General features: G+C 37.0%; 1 protein-coding gene across 2 annotated transcripts; it reads right to left on the bottom strand.

Annotated features, from left to right (window-relative positions):
• Positions 1-4,542: 4,542 nt before the first annotated feature.
• On the bottom strand, positions 4,543-9,865 carry LOC109004624 (glutamate receptor 2.8-like). 2 transcript variants are annotated; one of them, XM_035693262.1, is made up of 5 exons: positions 9,440-9,865; positions 6,660-7,981; positions 6,250-6,559; positions 5,731-6,140; positions 4,543-5,507 (listed from the first exon to the last, which is right to left on the bottom strand). In XM_035693262.1, exons 1-5 carry the CDS (start codon positions 9,696-9,698, stop codon positions 5,076-5,078), a joined length of 2,733 nt encoding a protein of 910 aa, XP_035549155.1. In that variant the 5' UTR covers positions 9,699-9,865; the 3' UTR covers positions 4,543-5,075. The 2 variants fall into 2 exon arrangements, with proteins under 2 accessions (XP_035549155.1, XP_035549154.1); XM_035693261.1 differs by having other exon boundaries at positions 4,544-5,507; positions 6,250-6,562.
• Positions 9,866-20,943: the final 11,078 nt, after the last annotated feature.

Genomic DNA, 20,943 nt, shown 5'->3' with positions numbered 1-20,943 from the left:
GATGAGTAGTCCTGATGAGTTATTTTCTGGGGATGATATTCCTCTTAATAATATGGTTTTAAGTGGTGAAACAAATAAGCTGGATGTTTCGGTGACTCCCAATAACAGTGTTGGGGAAGAGGGGGCTCTTACTTCTTTATGTACACTCCCTCCCAGTGATTATGGGAGTTGTTCGACGAATTGGATTTTTAAAAAGGTAGAGGAGCTACAGAAAATTTTTGGGGTCTCTTTTGGAGGTTACGAGGAACAATTTATGGCCCTTCTTGTGGCTATTGAAGCTAGCCTTTCGAAATCAGCTACAAAACAAGATAGGGAACGTAAACGCTTAACATGCTCCATCAATTATGATGTTAAGGATGGGAGTAGTGGAAGGGTTAGATCAAAAGGGAGGGGTAAGTTAAGTTTTAATGAAGCCTAAGATTATTTCTTGGAATGTAAGGGGTCTCAATGATAGGGACAAACGTCTTCGTATCAAAGCTCTATTGAGATTATGGAAGGGTGATGTAATATGCTTGCAAGAAACAAAGTTGGGTTTTATTTATAGAAGTTTTGTGCGTAGTATTTGGGGATGTTCTTATATGGGTTGGTCCTATTTGGCCTCTCAGGGAGCATCAGGTGGAGTATTATTAATGTGGGATAAAAGAGTGGTTGAGGCGATTGAGGAGTGTGTTGGAGAGTTTTCGGTTTCGGTGTTATTCAAAAATGTGAGCGATGGGTGGATTTGGGCTTTTGCAGGGTCTTATGGTCCCAACATAGATAGAGATAGACGACGGTTGTGGGAGGAGTTGGCGGGAATACACTCTTTATGGGATGTGCCGTGGTGTATGGGGGGTGCTTTTAACATTACTCGCTTTCCTAGTGAACGATCGGGGCATCATCGACACACTTTGGCCATGGCGGAATTCTCTGAGTTCATTTTTGATATGGATCTTATGGACCTCCTTTTGGTGGGTGGTGAGTATACTTGGTCTAACGGCCGTGCTTGGTCGAAATTGGATAGATTCCTTGTCTCGCCGTTATGGGAAGCCCACTATCCTGAAGTTAGTCAGAAAAGGTTAGCTAGAGTTAGCTCAGACCATTTTCTCATTCTATTAGATTGTGGTGGCATTCACGGGGGTCGCTGGTATTTCAAGTTTGAGAATATGTGATTTAAGGTGAACGGGTTTGTAGAGATGGTGAGAACTTGGTGGACTTCGTACCAGTTTAGTGGCACTCCGAGTTTTATTCTTGCAGGTAAGATGAAGGCTCTAAAGCAAGACCTGAAGAAATGGAACTTGGAAGTTTTTGGTCACACTGACAATCAAAAGTCTATTTTGTTGGAGGAGTTGCAGGAATTGGAGGGTAAGGAATTATTGGGAAGGGCCTCGGAGGAGGAGTTATTGAGGAAAGTAACGGTTGTGGCAGAGTTGGAAAGGGTTTTGCTGTTAGAAGAGATTTCATGGCGTCAAAAATCCAGAGCCCTTTGGTTGAAAGAGGGTGATAGGTGTACGAAGTTTTTTCACAAAATGGCTAATTCTCATCGAGTAATAATGCGATTGAGTTGTTACATTCAGGTACTCAGGTGCTATCTTCTTCGGCTGATCTAGAAAGTCATATTGCACATTATTATGAGACTCTTCTTACCGAATCAGTAACTTGGAGGCCGAAGCTTGATGACTTACCGTTTGAGGCAATTGATCCGCAGCTTGTGAGTGTCTTGGAGAGACCTTTTGTGGAAGATGAGATTTTCAAGGTCATATCTGGTATGGCTAAGGACAAAGCGCCGGGTCCGGATGGTTTCTCAATGAGTTTCTTCCAAACTTGTTGGGATGTGGTGAAAGGTGATATCTTGCGGGTGTTCAGTGAATTTCATGCTTATCAAAAGTTTGAAAAATCACTTAATGCGACCTTTATTGCACTCATTCCTAAGAAATATGGGTCGTCGAATATTGAGGATTTTCGCCCAATAAGTTTGGTTAGCAGTGTCTATAAGATTATTTCAAAGGTTCTTGCTAATCGGCTTAGTCCAATACTGGAAAATATTATCTCCAAGCCTCAGAATGCTTTTATTCGTGGGAGATATATACTTGATTCGGTGCTCATTGCAAATGAGTGTTTGGATGCTAGATTGAGGGAGGGAAGTCCATGTATTCTTTGCGAGCTAGACATGGAGAAGGTTTATGATCATGTGAACTGGGATTTCCTTTTGTATTTGTTGAAGATGTGTGGTTTTGGAGATAGGTGGATTTTTTGAATGCATTTTTGTATTTCAACGACCCGGTTTTCAGTGCTAGTTAATGGCACTCATGATGGTTTTTTTTTATAGCTCAAGGGGTTTGCGACATGGTGATTCATTATCTCCCTTTCTTTTTGTCATAGTTATGGAGGCGTTGAGTAAGATGGTGCAGGCTACTGTTAGTGAGGGTTTTTTATCTGGTTTTCAGGTGGGAAATGGCTCTGGTAGCCCTTGTATCATTTCACATCTCCTTTTCGCAGACGACACTGTTGTTTTGTGAAGCGGATAGGAGTCAGGTCCAAACTTTGCGTGCATTATTACTTTGTTTTGAAGCAGTATCAGGGCTTGAGGTGAATCTTGACAAGTCTGAGTTGGTTCCGGTGGGTGTGGTCCCTAATATACGCAATCTAGCAAGTCTTCTGGGTTGCAGGGTCTCGTTCCCAATGAAATATCTGGGTCTTCTGGTAGGTGCTACTTTCAAGAGTAGAGCTATATGGGATGGGGTGGTAGAGAAGATAGAGAAAAGGTTGGCTGGATGGAAAATGGTGTATCTATCGAAAGGGGATCGTCTCACTCTTATCAAGAGTACCCTCACAAACCTCCCCACTTATTTTTTATCCTTTTTTCCTATGCCTACAGGGGTGGTGAATAGAATTGAGAAACTCTTCAAGGCATTTCTATGGGGAGGATAAGAAAGTTAATTTGGTTAATTGGAAGACAGTATATTCTCCAGTTGAGTATGGGGGGTTGGGTGTGTGTAATTTGAGAACTTTTAATAAAGTATTGTTGGGGAAATGGCTTTGCAGATATCATATGGAAGGGGGTTCTTTATGGAGGGAAACTATAGATGCTAAATATGGGGTTGATTGGGGTGGTTGGTGTTCTAAAGAAGTGAGAGGGGGGCATGGAGTGGGGCTATGGAAGTTTATAAGAAAGGGGTGGATTATTTTTGTAAATCATATTCGTTTTGTCGCAAGTGAGGGTAACCGAATCAATTTTTGGCGGGATGTGTGGTGTGGAGATCATGCATTGGAAATGGTGTTTCCAACTTTATATTGTATTGCAATTAACAAGGAGGTTTCTGTGGCGGAAGTGCGATTATTTGCTCATGGTTCGCATCAGTGGAATATTCTGTTTAATAGAGATATTCATAATTGGGAATTATCTATAGTTTCATATTTTTTCAGCTTGCTACATTCTTTAGGGTCTACTATGGCGCAACATGACAGCTTGAAATGGAGGTTCCAGGATCATAAGAAATTCACAGTAAATGCGTATTACAAAATTTTGATTTTACAGGATCACACCTCATTCCCTTGGATGAACATTTGGAGGTCTCGAGTGCCCTCTAGAGTTGCTTTCTTTGTTTGGAATGCCGCCCTTGGGAAGATCTTGACCACGGACAATTTGAGGAAGAGAGGATGTGTTGTGCTGGATTGGTGTTACATGTGTAGAAAGAATGGAGAATCGGTAGATCATCTTTTACTGCATTGTGATGTAGCAAGAGGGTTGTGGGATGAGATTTTTCGACGGGTTGGTGTGGCTTGGGTAATGCCTAGGAGAGTGGTGGAGTTGATGGGTTGTTGGAGAAAATTGCAGGGCAGTCATCAAGTGGCAGCAGTTTGGAGAATGATTCCGTTGTGTATCATGTGGTGTATTTGGACGGAAAGGAATATGCGTTGCTTCGAAGATAAGGAACGAACAATGATGGAGCTGAAGAATTATTTTCTGCACACTTTATTGCTTTGGTTTTCAGCTATTGTATTAAATGGGGATGATATTCATGAATTCCTATCTTTAGTTTAACGCTCTTAGAATGTATCTAGGTGTTCAACTGTATACTTCCTGTGTACTAGGTACATGCCTATTTCATTCACATCAATAAAGTTTATCTCTTACTTATAAAAAAAAAAAAAAAGCCTGAAAGCCACTTGTGAGGAGTTCATTATGTCAGTTACTAAGCTAATTGTGGATCCTATGCTTTCTTTAGTTACCAAGGTTTGTTTATTTCTACATTAATTTTGTTGTTAGACTTGCTTTAGAATACCATGCTAGAAACTTTTAGTTAGCAGATTGAGAGACCAGACCCTGGGTCATTAGTATGGAGGTAGTAGAAAAATCAAAGTAATAGTTGATATGGGAGAAGGTCCAGTCCATTTAATGTGCACTTATTAAAAAATAAGCAAATAAATAAATAACCTGATGTGACTTAGAAAATTCCTGGGACAGACATGAGAAAATTTATGGCTTAGTTCTCTTGAATCAGATATATCTTTTTTCTTTTTTGTCTCTCTTAAGATGACTTTTGGTGGGAAATTTGGCTCGCTTATGTGTGAAAATAAACTCCACAGGAATGGGGCAATACTCATCAAGAGACCATTCCCCTTTTGACAATGCCAACTTTACTAGGTGGGAAACTTGGCTCACTCAAATGTGCGAAAATAATGAGAACTCCACTATGATGGAGTGAGTTTTACAATACAGGATCTGCAAGCACAACTTGATAATCTGCTGTTAGGTGCTTGGGAAGCCCAATGACTTAATGCCAAATCTTTCCCACAATACGACGACATTGATAATACAGAACGGTATTAAAATGTAATGGTGATGATTACATGTCAATGAGCAGACAGTATCTGATTAATTAAAAAAAAATCTGATTAATTTTTTTACCGCATTAATGGTATGTTATTGATGGCATATAAACCATCTATACTAGAAATTGATGCGGTATATATTTTGCCTGAAGATTTTATCAGAAAGGGGAAAGAAATACTTTATATAATTAATATGGAACTCCCAACAAACCCGTCACTTGTAAGGTCGGAATTTCATGAGTGGTTCTCCATATGATCAAATATTAGGTTGAAGGTTCAATTATGTCAGGACTTGATATAGCATGTACCCTAGATTTATGTCTTTCAATATTGGGATGTGAAGAGGGATCTTCTTTCTGGTCAAAATACTTGGCCATTTCAATCAACTTGGACCAAAAGGAGCTCTCAGGATTGCTGTTGCTCAAAGTTGGCCAATGTGAGCCAAAGAACTTGAAGAAGCAAACCAAGAGTGAGATCAAGGAAACGGTTCCGGTGATGATGAAGAGGCCGCCGAAGCTGTGCAGAGTGAGACTAGGACTATTTGATGAGATTGAGGTGCTTGGATCTTCACAATTAGTACTACCACGACTTGAAAAGTAGGTCCGCTCAATTGCTCCCAATTTGTCTGTGTCTTGAGTGACATTCAAGATTGCCCTTGAAATGTATGGGACCAAAGGAGATCCTAGAGGGAAGGCCTGAAGAAACACACGAGAAAGACTACAACATTTAAAAGAAATAAGTAAAACAATAGACAAAATGACTATTATAATGGGAATGATTTCTATTTTTTAAGTTTGCTGCAGACTTATGTAACATATAGAGGGAATCACCAACAGTTACACTATAAAAATGACACTTAAGACATTATACTCATAAGCATAATAAACTTGAGAGAGAGAGAGAGAGAGAGATACTCACAAAGCCAAATCCATCAGACTTATAGGTCGGACCAACCATAGTGTACCTGGAGCAGTACTTTGCAAGGAAGAGCTTAATGTAAGGAATTTCATCGAAGACAGCTGCAATCCCACCATTTTGGATTCCTTTTGACAATGCTTCATGATAATCGTCATAGGTGTTAAAAGGCTTCAACTTGGACCGATCGAATGTCAACTGTTTTATTAGAAGCCCTTCAACATAGGAATTATTTTGATATCCAACAAAATAACCATTCTTTTTTATCTCTTTTACGTCAACGAAGGTAGGCTGCAATCTCTGTACAGTTAACATTGAGGCTAAACTTGCAGTATAACTTTGTGTGAGGATGAGTACCACAAAAAACCAAATGATCATCACGAATCTTGACCAATTGCTTAGCACTTTCTCACCTGGATCCATTATATATATCGATATCAATATACACAATCAAATATGTTAAACTGGGGGGGGGGGGGGGGAAAGGAAAGGAAATCTTTTTATGGGCTAAAGGATATTTACTGTGAGCAAACACCAATGTTGAGAAGGAGAACCCGAAAATCGTGCCAAGTTGTTGAACTCTCGGGCCTCTGAACTCACTGTTTATTCGGTGTTCAAGAACCCAAATCACCACACCTGTAATGACAAATACTGCACCTGTAGTTAACCACAGATCCAAGCTTAGTGGCTTTAAGAAAATCCAAAAGTTTTTCTTCTCATTATCTTTCACTAGAACCACCATTGACACGCCAGATTCTGAGTAAGGTAAAGTGAAATCGACATATGAGGAGCGATTAGCAATAATTGTTGTATCTCCCACCACAGCATCATACTTCTGCATTTAGAGAAAAATATGCATGGTTATTGCTTTCAATGTATTGAAAAAAATAAGTTTTTATAAGTTAACACAAATACTGAGGCCCAAAAATCACCTGAAGTTTGATTTGGTAAGTAAGTTCATCGTATGTTCCAGCACTCTGCTTATCTTTATTCATGAAGGGAATAAACTCATGAGGAAGGGGGAATGGTAATGCCTTGAGTACAGCAAGAAACACATCATGGGAGAACCCTGATATGATAGGCTTATTAGTACGAGGATCCCATTCCACTTTCAGAAATTCATCAAAACCTAGTTTCACCGGAACCCCAATCCTCAACTTTGGTGGCTGCTCTGTTCTGTCACCTGGCCAGATGGGTTGCTTAAGTTTGTCCTTTGAAATTGAGTATGCTACTTCATTATTATCGTCTAATTCTTGTGAAAGTCCTCTCTGTATGGTCCAGTATCCAATAATTCTCTCAGTTTTTCCAATCACATTGAATATTTCAAAGGCTGAAGGTTCCAATTGTCCTTTAATCAAATGAAATTTCCCGCTGAGGCCTTGAAATTCGGTAGTTAGAATCGTATCAAGAAGTATTTGACCCGTTTCAGAAATGCCTAGAGCTGCAAGATCCACGTTACTTTTGATGTTACTTTTGCTAGCATTTTTCTTTAAGAATCCAGAATGCATTATGCCAGCCTTCTCTACTGCCAGAGCCAAAGCCCAAGCTGTATCATATGCCCATAATCCAAAGAGGTTTAATCCAGTAATCTTAACGTTTGGTTTGCTTGAGGTTAAATTTCTTTTCCATCTTCTTTTGAATTCTTCCAACTGTTTTGATCTGGGTATGTATGGTCGCAATCCCAGCACACCTTGCATCGACTCCTTCACCTTTGGGCCCAAAGGATCAACCAAAGCTGATAGCCCTGCTGTGATAATCCATGCATACCCTTCCCTCATCATTCCTGCCTTATTTGCAAGTACAAAGAGCTTCGAGGCAAGTGAAGCAGTCATGTGCACAAGGAATATCCTAGCATTAGTTTCATTCAACTTTTTAATCTCCTGAGCGATTTCACTATTATTGGAAAATGGAGGAATTGCACTTCTGTAAGGCATTCGAGTTTCAATCTCTTCAAAAGCATCCATCAAGTATGGAATTAAACCATTTCCATAATCTGTGTCTTCATAAATAAGGACAATTTCCCGCCAACCGTAGGCCTTAACAATGGCTGCTATGGCTTTCACCTCAGCGGAATCATCTAGTGCCGTGCGTATGAAGAAGGGGTTTTGAGCAGGCGAAAGAGAGGGGCTTGTGGCTGAGAAGGAAATGATGGGAACCTGAGCTTTTCGTCCAAGTTCAATAACGAACTTAGCTTGTGCTGACCTTTGAGGTCCTACGATGGCGTGCACTTCTTCATTCATCATTAAATCCAGTGCTGGATTTCAGTAAATAGTGAATGATTAATTAGAAGATAAAAAATTTCATTGAAGACGTTCAATAAGTACAACAACAACCAGGATAATCCATAATCTTTATCATTATCATGTGGATCGTTAAGATTTGATGGCACAGATGGCACAAATCAAAGACGATTGTATTCTGAGTTCTGACAGCTTGCATACAACTATGTAATAAAATAATATTATTTTAATTTTAATTTTATTTTAAATTTTGATTTGATGTTTTTAAATATAATTATTATATTTAGAATTATCTATGAGTTGTAAATGAATTGTTAGCCTATCACTACCCCTTTGATTTATCAGGACCTTGTATTTTTATTATTTTTTTATACATATAGAGGAGAGATTCCATCATTAGTTTTCTTAATATGAAATCAATATATTGCTAATTGATCCAAATGATCTTGGCACCAAGTCCTCGTATTGAAAAGTTATTTTTATTATAAAATAAATTTAACGAATCACATGAAACTATATCAATTTATGAGTTTCTTTTTATATAATATATATTTATATCTATAATACTTCTTGTTTTCAAAACACTTGCATCTTACAAGTAAGAGATGCAGGTGTTTTGAAATATGCTTTTGAAATATTCTTTTACATTATTTCCCTACTCTATTGAAATATTCTTTCTATTCTTTTACTCTATTAAAATATTATTTATTTTATTTAATCTTTTTACTAATTATATTTTTAAAACTCTATTTGTTAACTGTTTTTAATTTCCAAAAATTCATCTGTAGTATAAATAAGAACAATTCTTCTCCCATAAAATAATTTAATTATGTATTATTTCGACTGAAAATTTGTGTTTGTTAATAAAAATTAGTTAAATGTTTAATAAAAATAATTTTGATTAATATATTCTGCCTCACGTTAACAAAAATAAGAAAATTTGATTTTTATAATATTGTTTCTAGTTTCGAAGAAAGAGTAGGAATAACAAATATAACTAAATATATACATTCGAAAGAATGGTTTAGCAGCTTGATAGAGTAGCTCTCCAGATTTGAGATTCAACTGTAGCAAGAATTATGTTTGGGTACTGAAAATTTTCAAAATTTTTAAATCTTTTTATAAGTTCATTCTCAAACACAAATACAAACACTTTTAAATTTTAAATTTTTAAATTTTTTATATAATTATTATCTAATCATTATTCAAATATAAAAATCAATATAAACTTTACAAACAAAAGTAATATTAAAAATTATACTTAAATAATTTTATAATTTTATAATATATTTTTTTAAAGTTTTATCTCATTTTATATCGACACTCAAATCATTTTAATGTTATTCACAAAATTATAAGAAAATACAAGTGTCAAACATGCGTGCTGTTAAGCTGCATCTAGAAAGAGACAATTCACAACTTTATCATGCTTTTTCCCACGATATTAATCGTTGAACTTTAATTTAATATACCTGCAGATGCTGCGGCAATGACATCATTCCCAGAATTCTTAGTCAAAAGAGTGATCCTGGTGTTATAATCATCCTTGACAGCGTAAAAATCGGAGAGTGCCATGGACATGCAACGCTTTGCAATTCCTCCCACCGTGGAGTTCAAATCAAGAACCACGCCCACTGGTACGAACTCCTTTGCCATTGAGTGCTCGACATGGAGGCTCAAGATCAGCAAGAGAAAGGAAACGAAAGAGAGGTGTTTCTGGTAGCACGCCATTGTCGATCGAGCTAAGGCTTGCAGAAATAAATGGTCTGATCAATGCGCGCTAGCTGTAGTTATGGACAGATGACAATGCTGCCGATAGAAGTCTTGATCTTTACAAGCAATATTTATGGGAGCCACAGCCTAGCTGAGAATTGACTCATGTTTGGCAATACGACTAATTCCCCCGCTAGAGTGCAAAATGAACGTCGGTTGTATGAGATTCACTCATCTTTGTATCTTCTATAAGATTTGTTTTTTATTGATCAATTAATTGAATCTCAACGAGAAGTAGACCAAACCTCTACCGTATAAATTTAATATTGGTTTTGATGGCACCAGATCGTTGGGATCGATCAGACCCACGTAAAACCAATTAATACCATATCATCTATATCGTTTAAGAAACGTCGAAATTACACTAAACTATACTTCAAAAAGAGTAGTTCAAACTATAACAAAGAATAAGAATAAAAATCTAGCTCAATATATGAAAAACGATTATTTGTGATGAATTATTTGCGATGAAAATAGATTTATTTTAATAAAAAATAATTATTTTTACAAGAAATAATTAATTATAAATAAATAATTTTCTTTTAAAAATAATCATTTTTATAAAAAATAATTAATTACAAATAATCATTTTCCTTATAATTTCTGAATATTACTTTTGTCGTATATATTAGTCAAGATTACAATACATTAGAATATTCTACTCTTTGAGCGTATGATTTGAGTACAAAGACTCTCTGTGTATTCATTAACTAGACCATGTTCCTATATGTTTCCCGGTACAAAACAAAAAGGAAAAATCACATTTGCGAGGCTGTGCTTGGTTTCAACAAGTATGTGGCCAATATTATCACTTTCTTGGTCAAGATGTCAACAGCAGAATGGTCAGTCAACTCGGGAGCGCTACCATCATTAATGGTGAGTTGGACTAGGTTAATCGTGTGACAAACGAAATCCTTTCTAAATTTCTAACAACGGCATGGTCAAGCTCATTTTCCTCTTCAAATTTATTTGTTTATCAAGATTGAAAATTTTAGCATCTTCGTGATTCATCCTATATAATTATGTGTCAGAAAAAAAAAAGAAAAGCGGAATTCAATATTGATCTCCTTTTTCTTCAACTATAGATAGAAATAAAATATAAATTATGGGTCAGATTCAAGTAGTAGTTTTATCACTAAAGAAATCAAACCAATGCCGCGGAGTAGTACTTGAGTTGAGTTTTTTTGTGTTTGAAATGACTTAAGCTCAATTTGGATGTTGAGCTGAGTTAAGATGAGTTGAGTTCTTTATGAATAATAGTGAGTTAAGATGGTGAATAGAGTTTTGTGAGGTCCACCCAAGATGAATTCAAATGTATTTGAATGTTAAGATGAATTTAGATGTATTTATAAGAAATTGAAAAGGTTGTGGGTCTCACGTGTAAAGAGGTATTGAGTTAAAAAAGGTTGTGAATCTCACGTGTAAAAATGTTTTGAATTGATATGAGTTTAGTAATTTGAGAGTTGAGTGTTTGGATGTTAGACTCAATTTACAATTAGACCGAATTGAATTAATCTCAATTCATCTAAATTTGAAACGGGGACTTAATTATCTCAATAAATAATTGAATTTGAGCAGTGATCAGAATTACAATGACAATCAAGTAAAATATCAAGCACTTGGTTATGATATTATTGAATTCTTATATATGTTATATAACCAACATAGTTTATTAATTAAGAAAAGCATGCATGCATGGGCCCATCTATGGGGAGGCAACAGAGTTTATTAGCTACAAACTGATACTATTAGCAGTATGCTTAGAATTATTTCTACATGTGAACTGATGCAGAGAAGGCAGAAACATGAGCTCATGATGCAGAAGACAAAAATCTGATCAAAATCAGTTTCTGATTTCTGATTTTGAACTAAAGCAGATGATGATATTCAGAAACCATCTCTTGGTGGCAATATGGCTGCTAAAAATTCATCTTCTTGTGGGTGGCTCTCGCCCACCACAGACAATGGCTAGTCCTGGTGGTCGAAGCTCATCTTCATTACGTTGGTGGGAATAGAGGAAGGGGACATGGTGCACGTGGCAGTCCTTCCCACTTGTGGCCCCTACGGTAGATCATCAGAAACTAGTTTTTCTAGTTAGCTTTTTTAAAACAGGTGATCCAACTGCCTATCTCTTGCTACCACCGTTGAGACCATATGCCTACGGACCACCGATTCAATAGAACAAAGCAATCATATGTCCAGAGAGTTGAAGAAGAGAATAAAAGCTTACCATGTCTTCTATTGCGTTGTAATTGGCTAGATTGTTAGCAAGCACATTACTTTCTCAGACATGATTGCTTTTAAAAGGGGATTGGATCTTGAAATGTAAAATATCATTCCAAATATATTTAGAGTAATTTCAATGGGAGAAGAATCTTTATTAATCCAATCAATAACAATATGGGAATTGATCTCAACAATCAAATAAAACATAATCAATTTATAGCATAAAGTTAAATCAATTTTCGGAGTAAACAATTCAATAAAAGTGTTAGTATCTGTACCCAAAAGAGAAAAAAAAAAGATAAACCTATAATAATATAACAATTTTGAGAACGTAAAATACTATCACAATCAGCATTTTTAAAGTTACATTTGGAAGCATTGTCAATGCCCAACTTGGTGTTTCCTAGAAGTATGAAAAAGAGTTCTTTTCTTTTTTTATTGCATAAGAGGTAGAAAATGATTAGAAGCTAAAGAGAAGGCCAACACACGGAATCTGAAAAATAAGGAAAACAGAGGCCCCAAATCTAAAATATTGAACCCAATTTTTTATTAAGGGTGAGGTTCGAACCTAATTCTTTCATTTAGAGATTAGGCCTTATGCCATTTAGGGTAGGTTTGAGGAGTGAGATGAGAATTTTGTATTTTATTTTAGTGTTTAAAATATTATGTTTTAGTATTATTATTGTATTGGGATTTGAAAAAGTTGAATTGAGATTTGAAAAAGTTGAATTGTTTATTATATTTTATATGAGGATTTAAAAAAAGTATAATGATGAGATGAGATAAGATGAGAATTTTGTATCTCATCCCACCCTCCAAACCTACCCTTCAAAGGACACGAACCATCAATAAATTGAGACTTATAATGAATTCTGGAGATAAATTAGTTATGATGTAGCATATTTTAAGTAATTTTATGTGTTTTGAATGTATTATGTAACAAGCATGACTGAGTTAACAAAATTGAAACTAAATAAAAGAATACATTTTTCAAATTAGAAGTATGTCAAAAAAGTTTTTGGGGAACAAAGAGTGGTAATACGACTAATTCCCCCGCTAGAGTGCAAAATGAACGTCGGTCGTATGAGATTCACGCATCTTTGTATCTTGTATGAGATTTGTTTTTTATTGATCAAGGAATTGAATCTCACCGAGAAGTAGACCAAACTTCTACCGTATAAATTTAATATTGGTTTTGATGGCACCACATCGTTGCATGGGATCAATCAGACCGGCCACGTAAAACCAAATATTAATACCATATCATTTATATCGTTTAAGAAACGCCGAAGTTATACTTCAAAAAGAATAATTCAAACTATTACAAAAAATAAGAATAAAAATCTCACTCACTATATGAAAAATATTATTTGTGATAAATTATTTGTGACGAGAATAATTATTTACGATGAAAACAGACTTATTTTAATAAAAAATAATTATTTTTAAAAAAAATAATTAACTACAAATAAATAATTTTCTTATAATTTCTTAATACTACTTTTGTCGTATATATTAATCAAGATTACAATATATTAGAATATTCTACTCTCTCTCTCTCTCTCTTTTTTTTTTTTTTTTGAGAGGAGAATATTCTACTCTTTGAGCGTATGATTTGAATACAAAGACTCTTATGCGCGTGTATTCATTAACTGACCGTTAACTAGATGCTGTGTTTGGTTTCAACAAGTATGTGGCCAATATTATCACTTTCTTGGTCAAGATGTCAACAGCAGAATATTGGTCAGTCAATTCGGGAGCGCTACCATCATTAATGGTGAGTTGGACTAGGTTAATCGTGTTACAAACGAAATCCATTCTAATGAACAGTCGAAAAAAAAGTTTCCTTAATTAAAAAAAAAAAAAAGGCTCTGCTAGGATTTTGTTATTTTCTTTGCTGCCTTACATTGTATGGCAGTCGGTGAGGCCCTGCCGCCCACGACAGGTCATCTAAGGTCCTTTGCTGAGTTGGTTTTGGCGTGCCACAACCGCTTCCAGAGATAGAGATCCCTTTCCGGAAGTCGAAACTCATTGACAGAGAGTTATGCTTCATGTTCTCTGCGAAGGAGATGGAACGAACAGCACAACCATTTCGCTTCTCGTTGGTGTTAAAATTCCTTCGACATCGGCCGTTGCTAGATGCTATCCTTGCCTTTATCCGTTGTCGATGGGGACTATCCAGTGTTCTTGTTGTATCGGCCATGCAAAGACCACGACATGTATTCATCCAGTTGTCAAATGAATTGGACTTCAACAAGGCACTATCTCGGGAGTCATGCGAAGTGAATGGCGTGCCTTATCGGCCGTTCGCCTGGACGCCAGACTTTGATGAGGAAGTTGAACCTCCCTGTGTATCGGTTTGGGTGTTCCTTCTCAGGCTCCCACCCAATTTTTTTCACTCATCGGTTTTAAAGTTGCTCACGGCACCAATTGGCAGATTCATTCGAAGAGATAATTCTACGAAGTGTGCGACCAAGACTGATGGTGCTCATGTGTGTCTCGAGATCGATTCTTACAAAGAGCCTATCAATTACTTTTGGATCGGGAAACCAGGTGTTATGATAGGTGTCAATAATTTTTTAAAGGGAAAGCACATGTGCACATGTCTGCACATGAGGGAAGACTTGAGTACTGGCCTGTTTATAGGAAGCAGAAACTTATTTCTTTGTTACTACTTTAGGCTATAAATAGAGGCTTCAGTTTGTACTTGAGGTATTGCTTTTTGTACTGAGAAATACAAGAGAGAAATAGAGAGAACAATCTGTGAAAAAGGCTCCAAGAACTTGTGAGGTGTAAATGAGAGAGTGTTCTTGTAATCTCAAGATTGTATTTTGATCATCAATAAAGATCTTGACTGTTGCTGCCGTGGATGTAGATCACTAGGATTGAACCACGTAATTCTTGTGTTATTTTGTTTACTGCATTCTGTTTACAAACATTAAACAAATCTGTGTGACAAATCTTGGCATCTAAGATTCTGATCTTGGTTCTACAAGCAAATCAGAATTACAACAAGTGGTATCAAGAGCCCAGGTTCCAATGGGGACTGCCAAGTTCGATGTAGAAAAGTTTAATGGAAAGAATGATTTTGGTTTGTGGAGAATAAAGATGAAAGCACTGCTGGTTCAACAGGGCCTCCAAGATGCACTTCTTGGTGAAAAGAACTTGAGTTCTTTATCTGGAAAAGAGAAACTACAACTCTTGCAGAAGGCTCATAGCACCATCATCTTGTCCCTTGGAGACAAAGTCTTGAGGGAAGTTGCCAAAGAAGACACAGCAGCAGGTGTTTGGCTAAAATTAGAAAGCTTATACAAGACCAAATCTTTGGCAAATCGACTCCACAAGAAGACCAAGCTCTATACTTTCAAAATGACTCCAGGTATGTCTATGGAAGAACATCTTGATGAGTTTAACAAGATCATATTGGACCTTGCAAACATAGACATAAAAATTGAGGATGAGGATCAAGCTATTCTACTTTTAAGTTCTTTAGATTCTTCTTGTGCAAACCTTAAAGAAACCATGATGTATGGTAGAGAGAGTTTGTCTTTAGAAGAGGTTCAATCTGTATTGCACTCGAGGGAACTACACAAAATGGCAGAGATCAAAACTGAAACTAGAGAAAGTTTGATAGTTAGGGGCAGACCAGAAAAGCAAAACTATAAATGGAAGAATAAAAAGGAAAGATCAAAGGAAAGATCACAATCAAAAGGGAAGAAATTAAAATGCTTCACATGCCATAAAGAAGGACACTTCAAGAGGGATTGCCCTGAAAGACAACAAAACGTGGGAAATAAGTCTAAGGAAGATGGAAATGCAGCAGTGGTATTGGATGGGTAAGATAGTGCAGAGGTCTTGAATGTTTCAGAAGTTGACTCAAGAAAGGAATGGATCCTAGACTCAGGATGTTCATTCCACATGTGCCCCTCTAGATCATGGTTTGAAACATTCACAGAATTGAATGAAGGACATGTAATTCTTGGTAACAATAAAACATGTAAGATTCTGGGAATTGGGACTGTTAGGCTAAAAATGTTTGATGGTATGGAAAGGTTATTACAAGAAGTAAGATACATACCTGAACTGAAGAGAAATCTGATTTCTCTAGGAATGCTTGACAAATCTGGCTATATTTTCAAGTCAGAATCTGAAACACTGAGAGTTTCCAAGGGTTCTTTGATTGTAATGAAGGGGATTATAAGAAATGGGTTGTACATGCTGATAGGCAAGACTGTCATTGGTGAGGCCTCACCTGTGCAAAACAAAAAAGAAGACAAGGTTAGACTATGGCACTTGAGACTGTGACACATTAGTCAAAAGGGTCTTCAAGAACTACAAAAACAAGGCCTACCCGAGGAAGAAAGGTTGGGAGAACTACCTTTCTGTGAGGATTGTATTTTTGGAAAGGCAACAAGAGTTAGTTTCAAACCAGCAGTACACCAAACCAAGCAAACTTTGGATTACATTCACTCAGATCTCTGGGGGCTGGGGGCCAGCAAGGGTCAACTCACATGGTGGGGCAAGGTATTTCTTATCCATTATTGATGATTACTCAAGGAAGGTATGGTTATATGTTCTGAAAAATAAAAGTGATACTATGCCAAGTTCAAAGAATGGAAAACTCTAGTTGAAAATCAGGTTGGTAGGAAAATTAAAAAGTTAAGGACAGATAATGGCCTAGAATATCTATCTAATGATTTTAATAATTTCTGTAAAAGGGAGGGTATAGCTAGGCATAAAACTGTGAGAGAAACACCTCAACAAAATGGTTTGGCTGAAAGAATGAACCGAACCATTTTGGAGAAAGTGAGGTGTATGTTGTCAACCTCAAGATTACCAAAATCATTTTGGGCTGAGGCTACCACCACAGTAGTTCACTTGATAAATAGATGTCCATCCTCAACTTTAATCTTTAAAACTCCACAAGAGATGTGGTCTGGAAAACCATCTAGGTATGACCATCTAAGAGTTTTTGGATGTGTAGCCTATGCACATACTAAAACTGACAAGTTAGAACCAAGAGCACTTAAGTGCATTTTTGTGGGATACCCAGATGGTGTTAAGGGCTATAAGCTATGGATAGATGAACCTGGGATACATAAATGTATCATTAGTAGAGATGTGACCTTCAATGAGGGGCAAATGGCTAGACCTAAAACTGAACCAGAAAATTTAGGACAGCAACCTACCAATACTCATATACAACTTGAGGTGGAGAAATCAATAGAATCTCCATGTCATCAGGATAATAAAATAAAAGCTGAGAGTATAAGCACAGAGCATAAAACTCAAGGTGGGGAGAACTCTTACAATCTGGCAAGAGACAGAGAAAGAAGAGTTATAAGACCACATCAGAGGTATGGGCAAGCTGAACTTACAGCTTTTGCACTAACTGTTGCTGATGATATAATTGAGTTAGAACCAAGGTCTTTTAAAGAGGCCATGGCTAGTAAAGAGGTTGAAAAATGGAAGCTTGCAATGCAAGAAGAAATGGATTCTTTAAACAAAAACCAAACATGGGAAATGGTTCCAAATCCAGAAAAACAGAAACTTATTGGATCCAAATGGATCTTTAAAAGGAAAGAAGGCATACTAGGGGTTGAGCTACCTAGGTACAAGGCTAGGTTGGTAGCAAAGGGGTTTACACAGAGAGAGGGTGTGGATTATAATGAGATCTTTTCTCCTATGGTTAAACACAATTCAATAAGACTGTTACTTTCTTTTGTTGCTCATCAAGACATGCATTTAGAACAACTAGATGTGAAGACAGCTTTCTTGCATGGAGAACTTGAAGAAGTCATATACATGCAACCACCCGAAGGCTTCACAACTGAAACCACTAAGAGTCAAGTGTGTTTACTAAAAAAATCACTGTATGGACTTAAACAGTCTCCTAGACAGTGGTATAAAAGGTTTGACTCCCATATGATTAACATTGGTTTCAATAAAAGCAATTACGATAGTTGTGTATATTACAAGCAAATTGATGAAACTCCAATTTATCTACTGCTTTATGTAGATGATATGTTAATTGCTTGTAAGGATAAAATTCAGATTGATTTAGTAAAATGCATATTAAAATCAGAATTTGAAATAAAAGAACTTGGCCCTGCAAAAATAATTTTGGGAATGGAGATAGTAAGGGAAAGGAATAAAAGGCTTCTCTACCTATCTCAAAAGGCATATATTTCCAAAATTTTAACTAGATTTGGTATGGATCAGTTGAAAACAGTTAGTACCCCAATAGGGCAGCACTCAAAACTTTCAGTCACTCAAGCTCCAGAAACTGAAGAAGATAAGGAATTTATGCAGAAAATACCATATGCTAGCATGGTAGGAAGCATCATGTATGCCATGGTTTGCTCTAGACCAGATCTGACCTATGCTGTCAACTTAGTCAGTAGGTTTATGAGCAATTCAGGAAAACCACATTGGCATGCTATCAAATGGGTATTTCAATACCTTTTTGGTTCAAGGAGTCTGGGACTGAAGTTTGGTGAAAATGTGAAAATAGGAAGTGAGCTAGAAGGTTTTGTTGATTCAGATTATGCAGGTAATATTGACACAAGAAAGTCTTTGACAGGTTTTGTGTTCACTACCTTTGGAGGTGCCATAAGCTGGAAGGCAGATCTTCAGCCAGTAGTTGCCTTATCAACAACTGAGGCAGAGTATATTGCAATGACTGAAGCAATAAAGGAAGCTATATGGTTGAAGGGTATATCTCACGAATTAGGCATGTATGAGGGGAATATCACAGTTCACTGTGATAACCAGAGCACAATTCACCTTGCCAAAAACCAAGTATACCATGAAAGATCAAAACATATAGACATTAGGCTACACTTTGTGAGGGACATCATTTCAGCTGGAGAGATTGAGGTAGAAAAGATCCCAACAGAAGAAAATCCATCTGACATGATGACTAAGTCTCTGCCAACAGTCAAGTTCAAACATTGTCTGAACTTGATCAATATGGAAAATTGCCAAGCCACTTAGAGGGGACCTGCAGCAACAGTCAAAGAGGGAAAAGGCAGCTTGGAAGCTCTAAATGATTTCCAAGGTGGAGAATTGTTATGATAGGTGTCAATCATTTTTTAAAGGGAAAGCACATGTGCACATGTCTGCACATGAAGGAAGACTTGAGTACTGGCCTGATTATAGGAAGCAGAAACTTATTTCTTTTGTTACTACTTTAGGCTATAAATAGAGGCTTCAGTTTGTACTTGAGGTATTGCTTTTTGTACTGAGAAATACAAGAGAGAAATAGAGAGAACAATCTGTGAAAAAGGCTCCAAGAACTTGTGAGGTGTAAATGAGAGAGTGTTCTTGTAATCTCAAGATTGTATTTTGATCATCAATAAAGATCTTGACTGTTGCTGCCGTGGATGTAAATCACTAGGATCGAACCACGTAATTCTTGTGTTATTTTGTTTACTGCATTCTGTTTACAAACATTAAACAAATCTGTGTGACAAATCTTGGCATCTAAGATTTTGATCTTGGTTCTACAAGCAAATCAGAATTACAACACCAGGGGTGCACCGAAGTAGGACGCAAGAGGTACTTTACGAAACCCTTCTTGCATATTGCTCTTCATGTAAACTTTAGGGACACAATTTAAAAACCTGTAGATTTAGAAATGATTCTAAAAAAAAGCAGTTGAAAGGAGGGAGGTTTGGGTTAAAAAAGGAGGGAGTAATGCCTCGAGTGTGCAAGTTGATGATGGTGCACAGGCTGAGAAGGAAGGTGCGAATCCAGAGGTTGATTTACTTGAGAAGGATGTTGTGAGATCTGCTGTTGTTGTGGAGGATTTGAAAGAAGCTACGAAAGGTGTTTCAGGAAAAAATGCAGAGGATATGGCCGCTGGTGCAGGAAATACCGTGCTTGTTCAATCGGAGATGGTGGTGGTTGATAACAGTCCGTTCGGTGCAGAGAAAATAAATCAAGTTCATGGGCCTTTAGTGAATGAAGTGAGTGTAGGGTTTGGGCCTTTAGTGCCAGTAGAGTCCGTAATTAACGTTCCTAGCCATGGCTGCAACGTGCAAAACATGAGGGTAGGTGTTTCAAGTGATGGTTTTACGTCCATGATGTTTGCCGAAGAGGAAAATGCGGGTTTCGTTGGTGGGCCAGCATCACTTATGTTGGTGGAAGCACATAATGTAATTAGGCCTGGATTCATGGTTGAGGAAGTGGGTCAGATGGGGCCTAATTTGAAATCTCACGTGGAGCTAGTTGAAATTGATCATATTAATTTAGAGGCTTATGATGTTGCTGGTGAAAACAATCTTAGTCTAAATGTTGATGAAGTTCAGTCCGAAAATGAAGCTGAGAGAGGTAAATTAAATGCAGATATGCAAAAGGAATATAGCACAGATTTGGAAGTTCCAAGAATTGTAGCTGGTCCGTTTCCTAGAAGGAGCTCCACCAGGGCGGTAATTCGCCCCTCTAAATTTAATCTATGATTAGTCCTATCCTTTTTTGGAATATTCAGGGAGTGAGATCATCTCAATTGCGGGTGAGAAAAATTATTACAAAATATAGGCCTAATATTTTAGCATTGACTGAACCATTCTTGTTGGAAGATAAAATTCCAAATCTTTTGAGCAGGTTTAGTTGTGATTCTTTTATTACTAATGAAGTGATAGAAGGAAAAATCTGGCTGTTGTGGAACTCGGATGTTTCTGTTCAATGGTTGGCTAGGTCAAATCAATTTGTGATTGTGAAGGTGCAGGAGAATGGGCATGTTTTTATTCTGACCATTGTGTATGCCAAGTGCAACTAGATAGAGAGACGAACCCTTTGGGCAAACATGGAATCTACTGGAAATAGTAATCTTCCCTGGCTTCTTTGTGGGGACTTCAACATTATTAAAGATGATTCGGAAAGAAGAGGTAGGCATCCCCGCCCGTTTCTGAAATGGAAGATTTTAATTTGTGTCTTCAAGCTTGTGGATTGCTGGATATGTGCTCTAAAGATC

This window comes from Juglans regia, chromosome 8 (genome assembly GCF_001411555.2).
Source record: "Juglans regia cultivar Chandler chromosome 8, Walnut 2.0, whole genome shotgun sequence".
Taxonomy (NCBI): Eukaryota; Viridiplantae; Streptophyta; class Magnoliopsida; order Fagales; family Juglandaceae; genus Juglans; species Juglans regia.
Note: the sequence above shows the minus strand (reverse complement) of the source record. Positions and strands in the feature narration are given on the sequence as shown.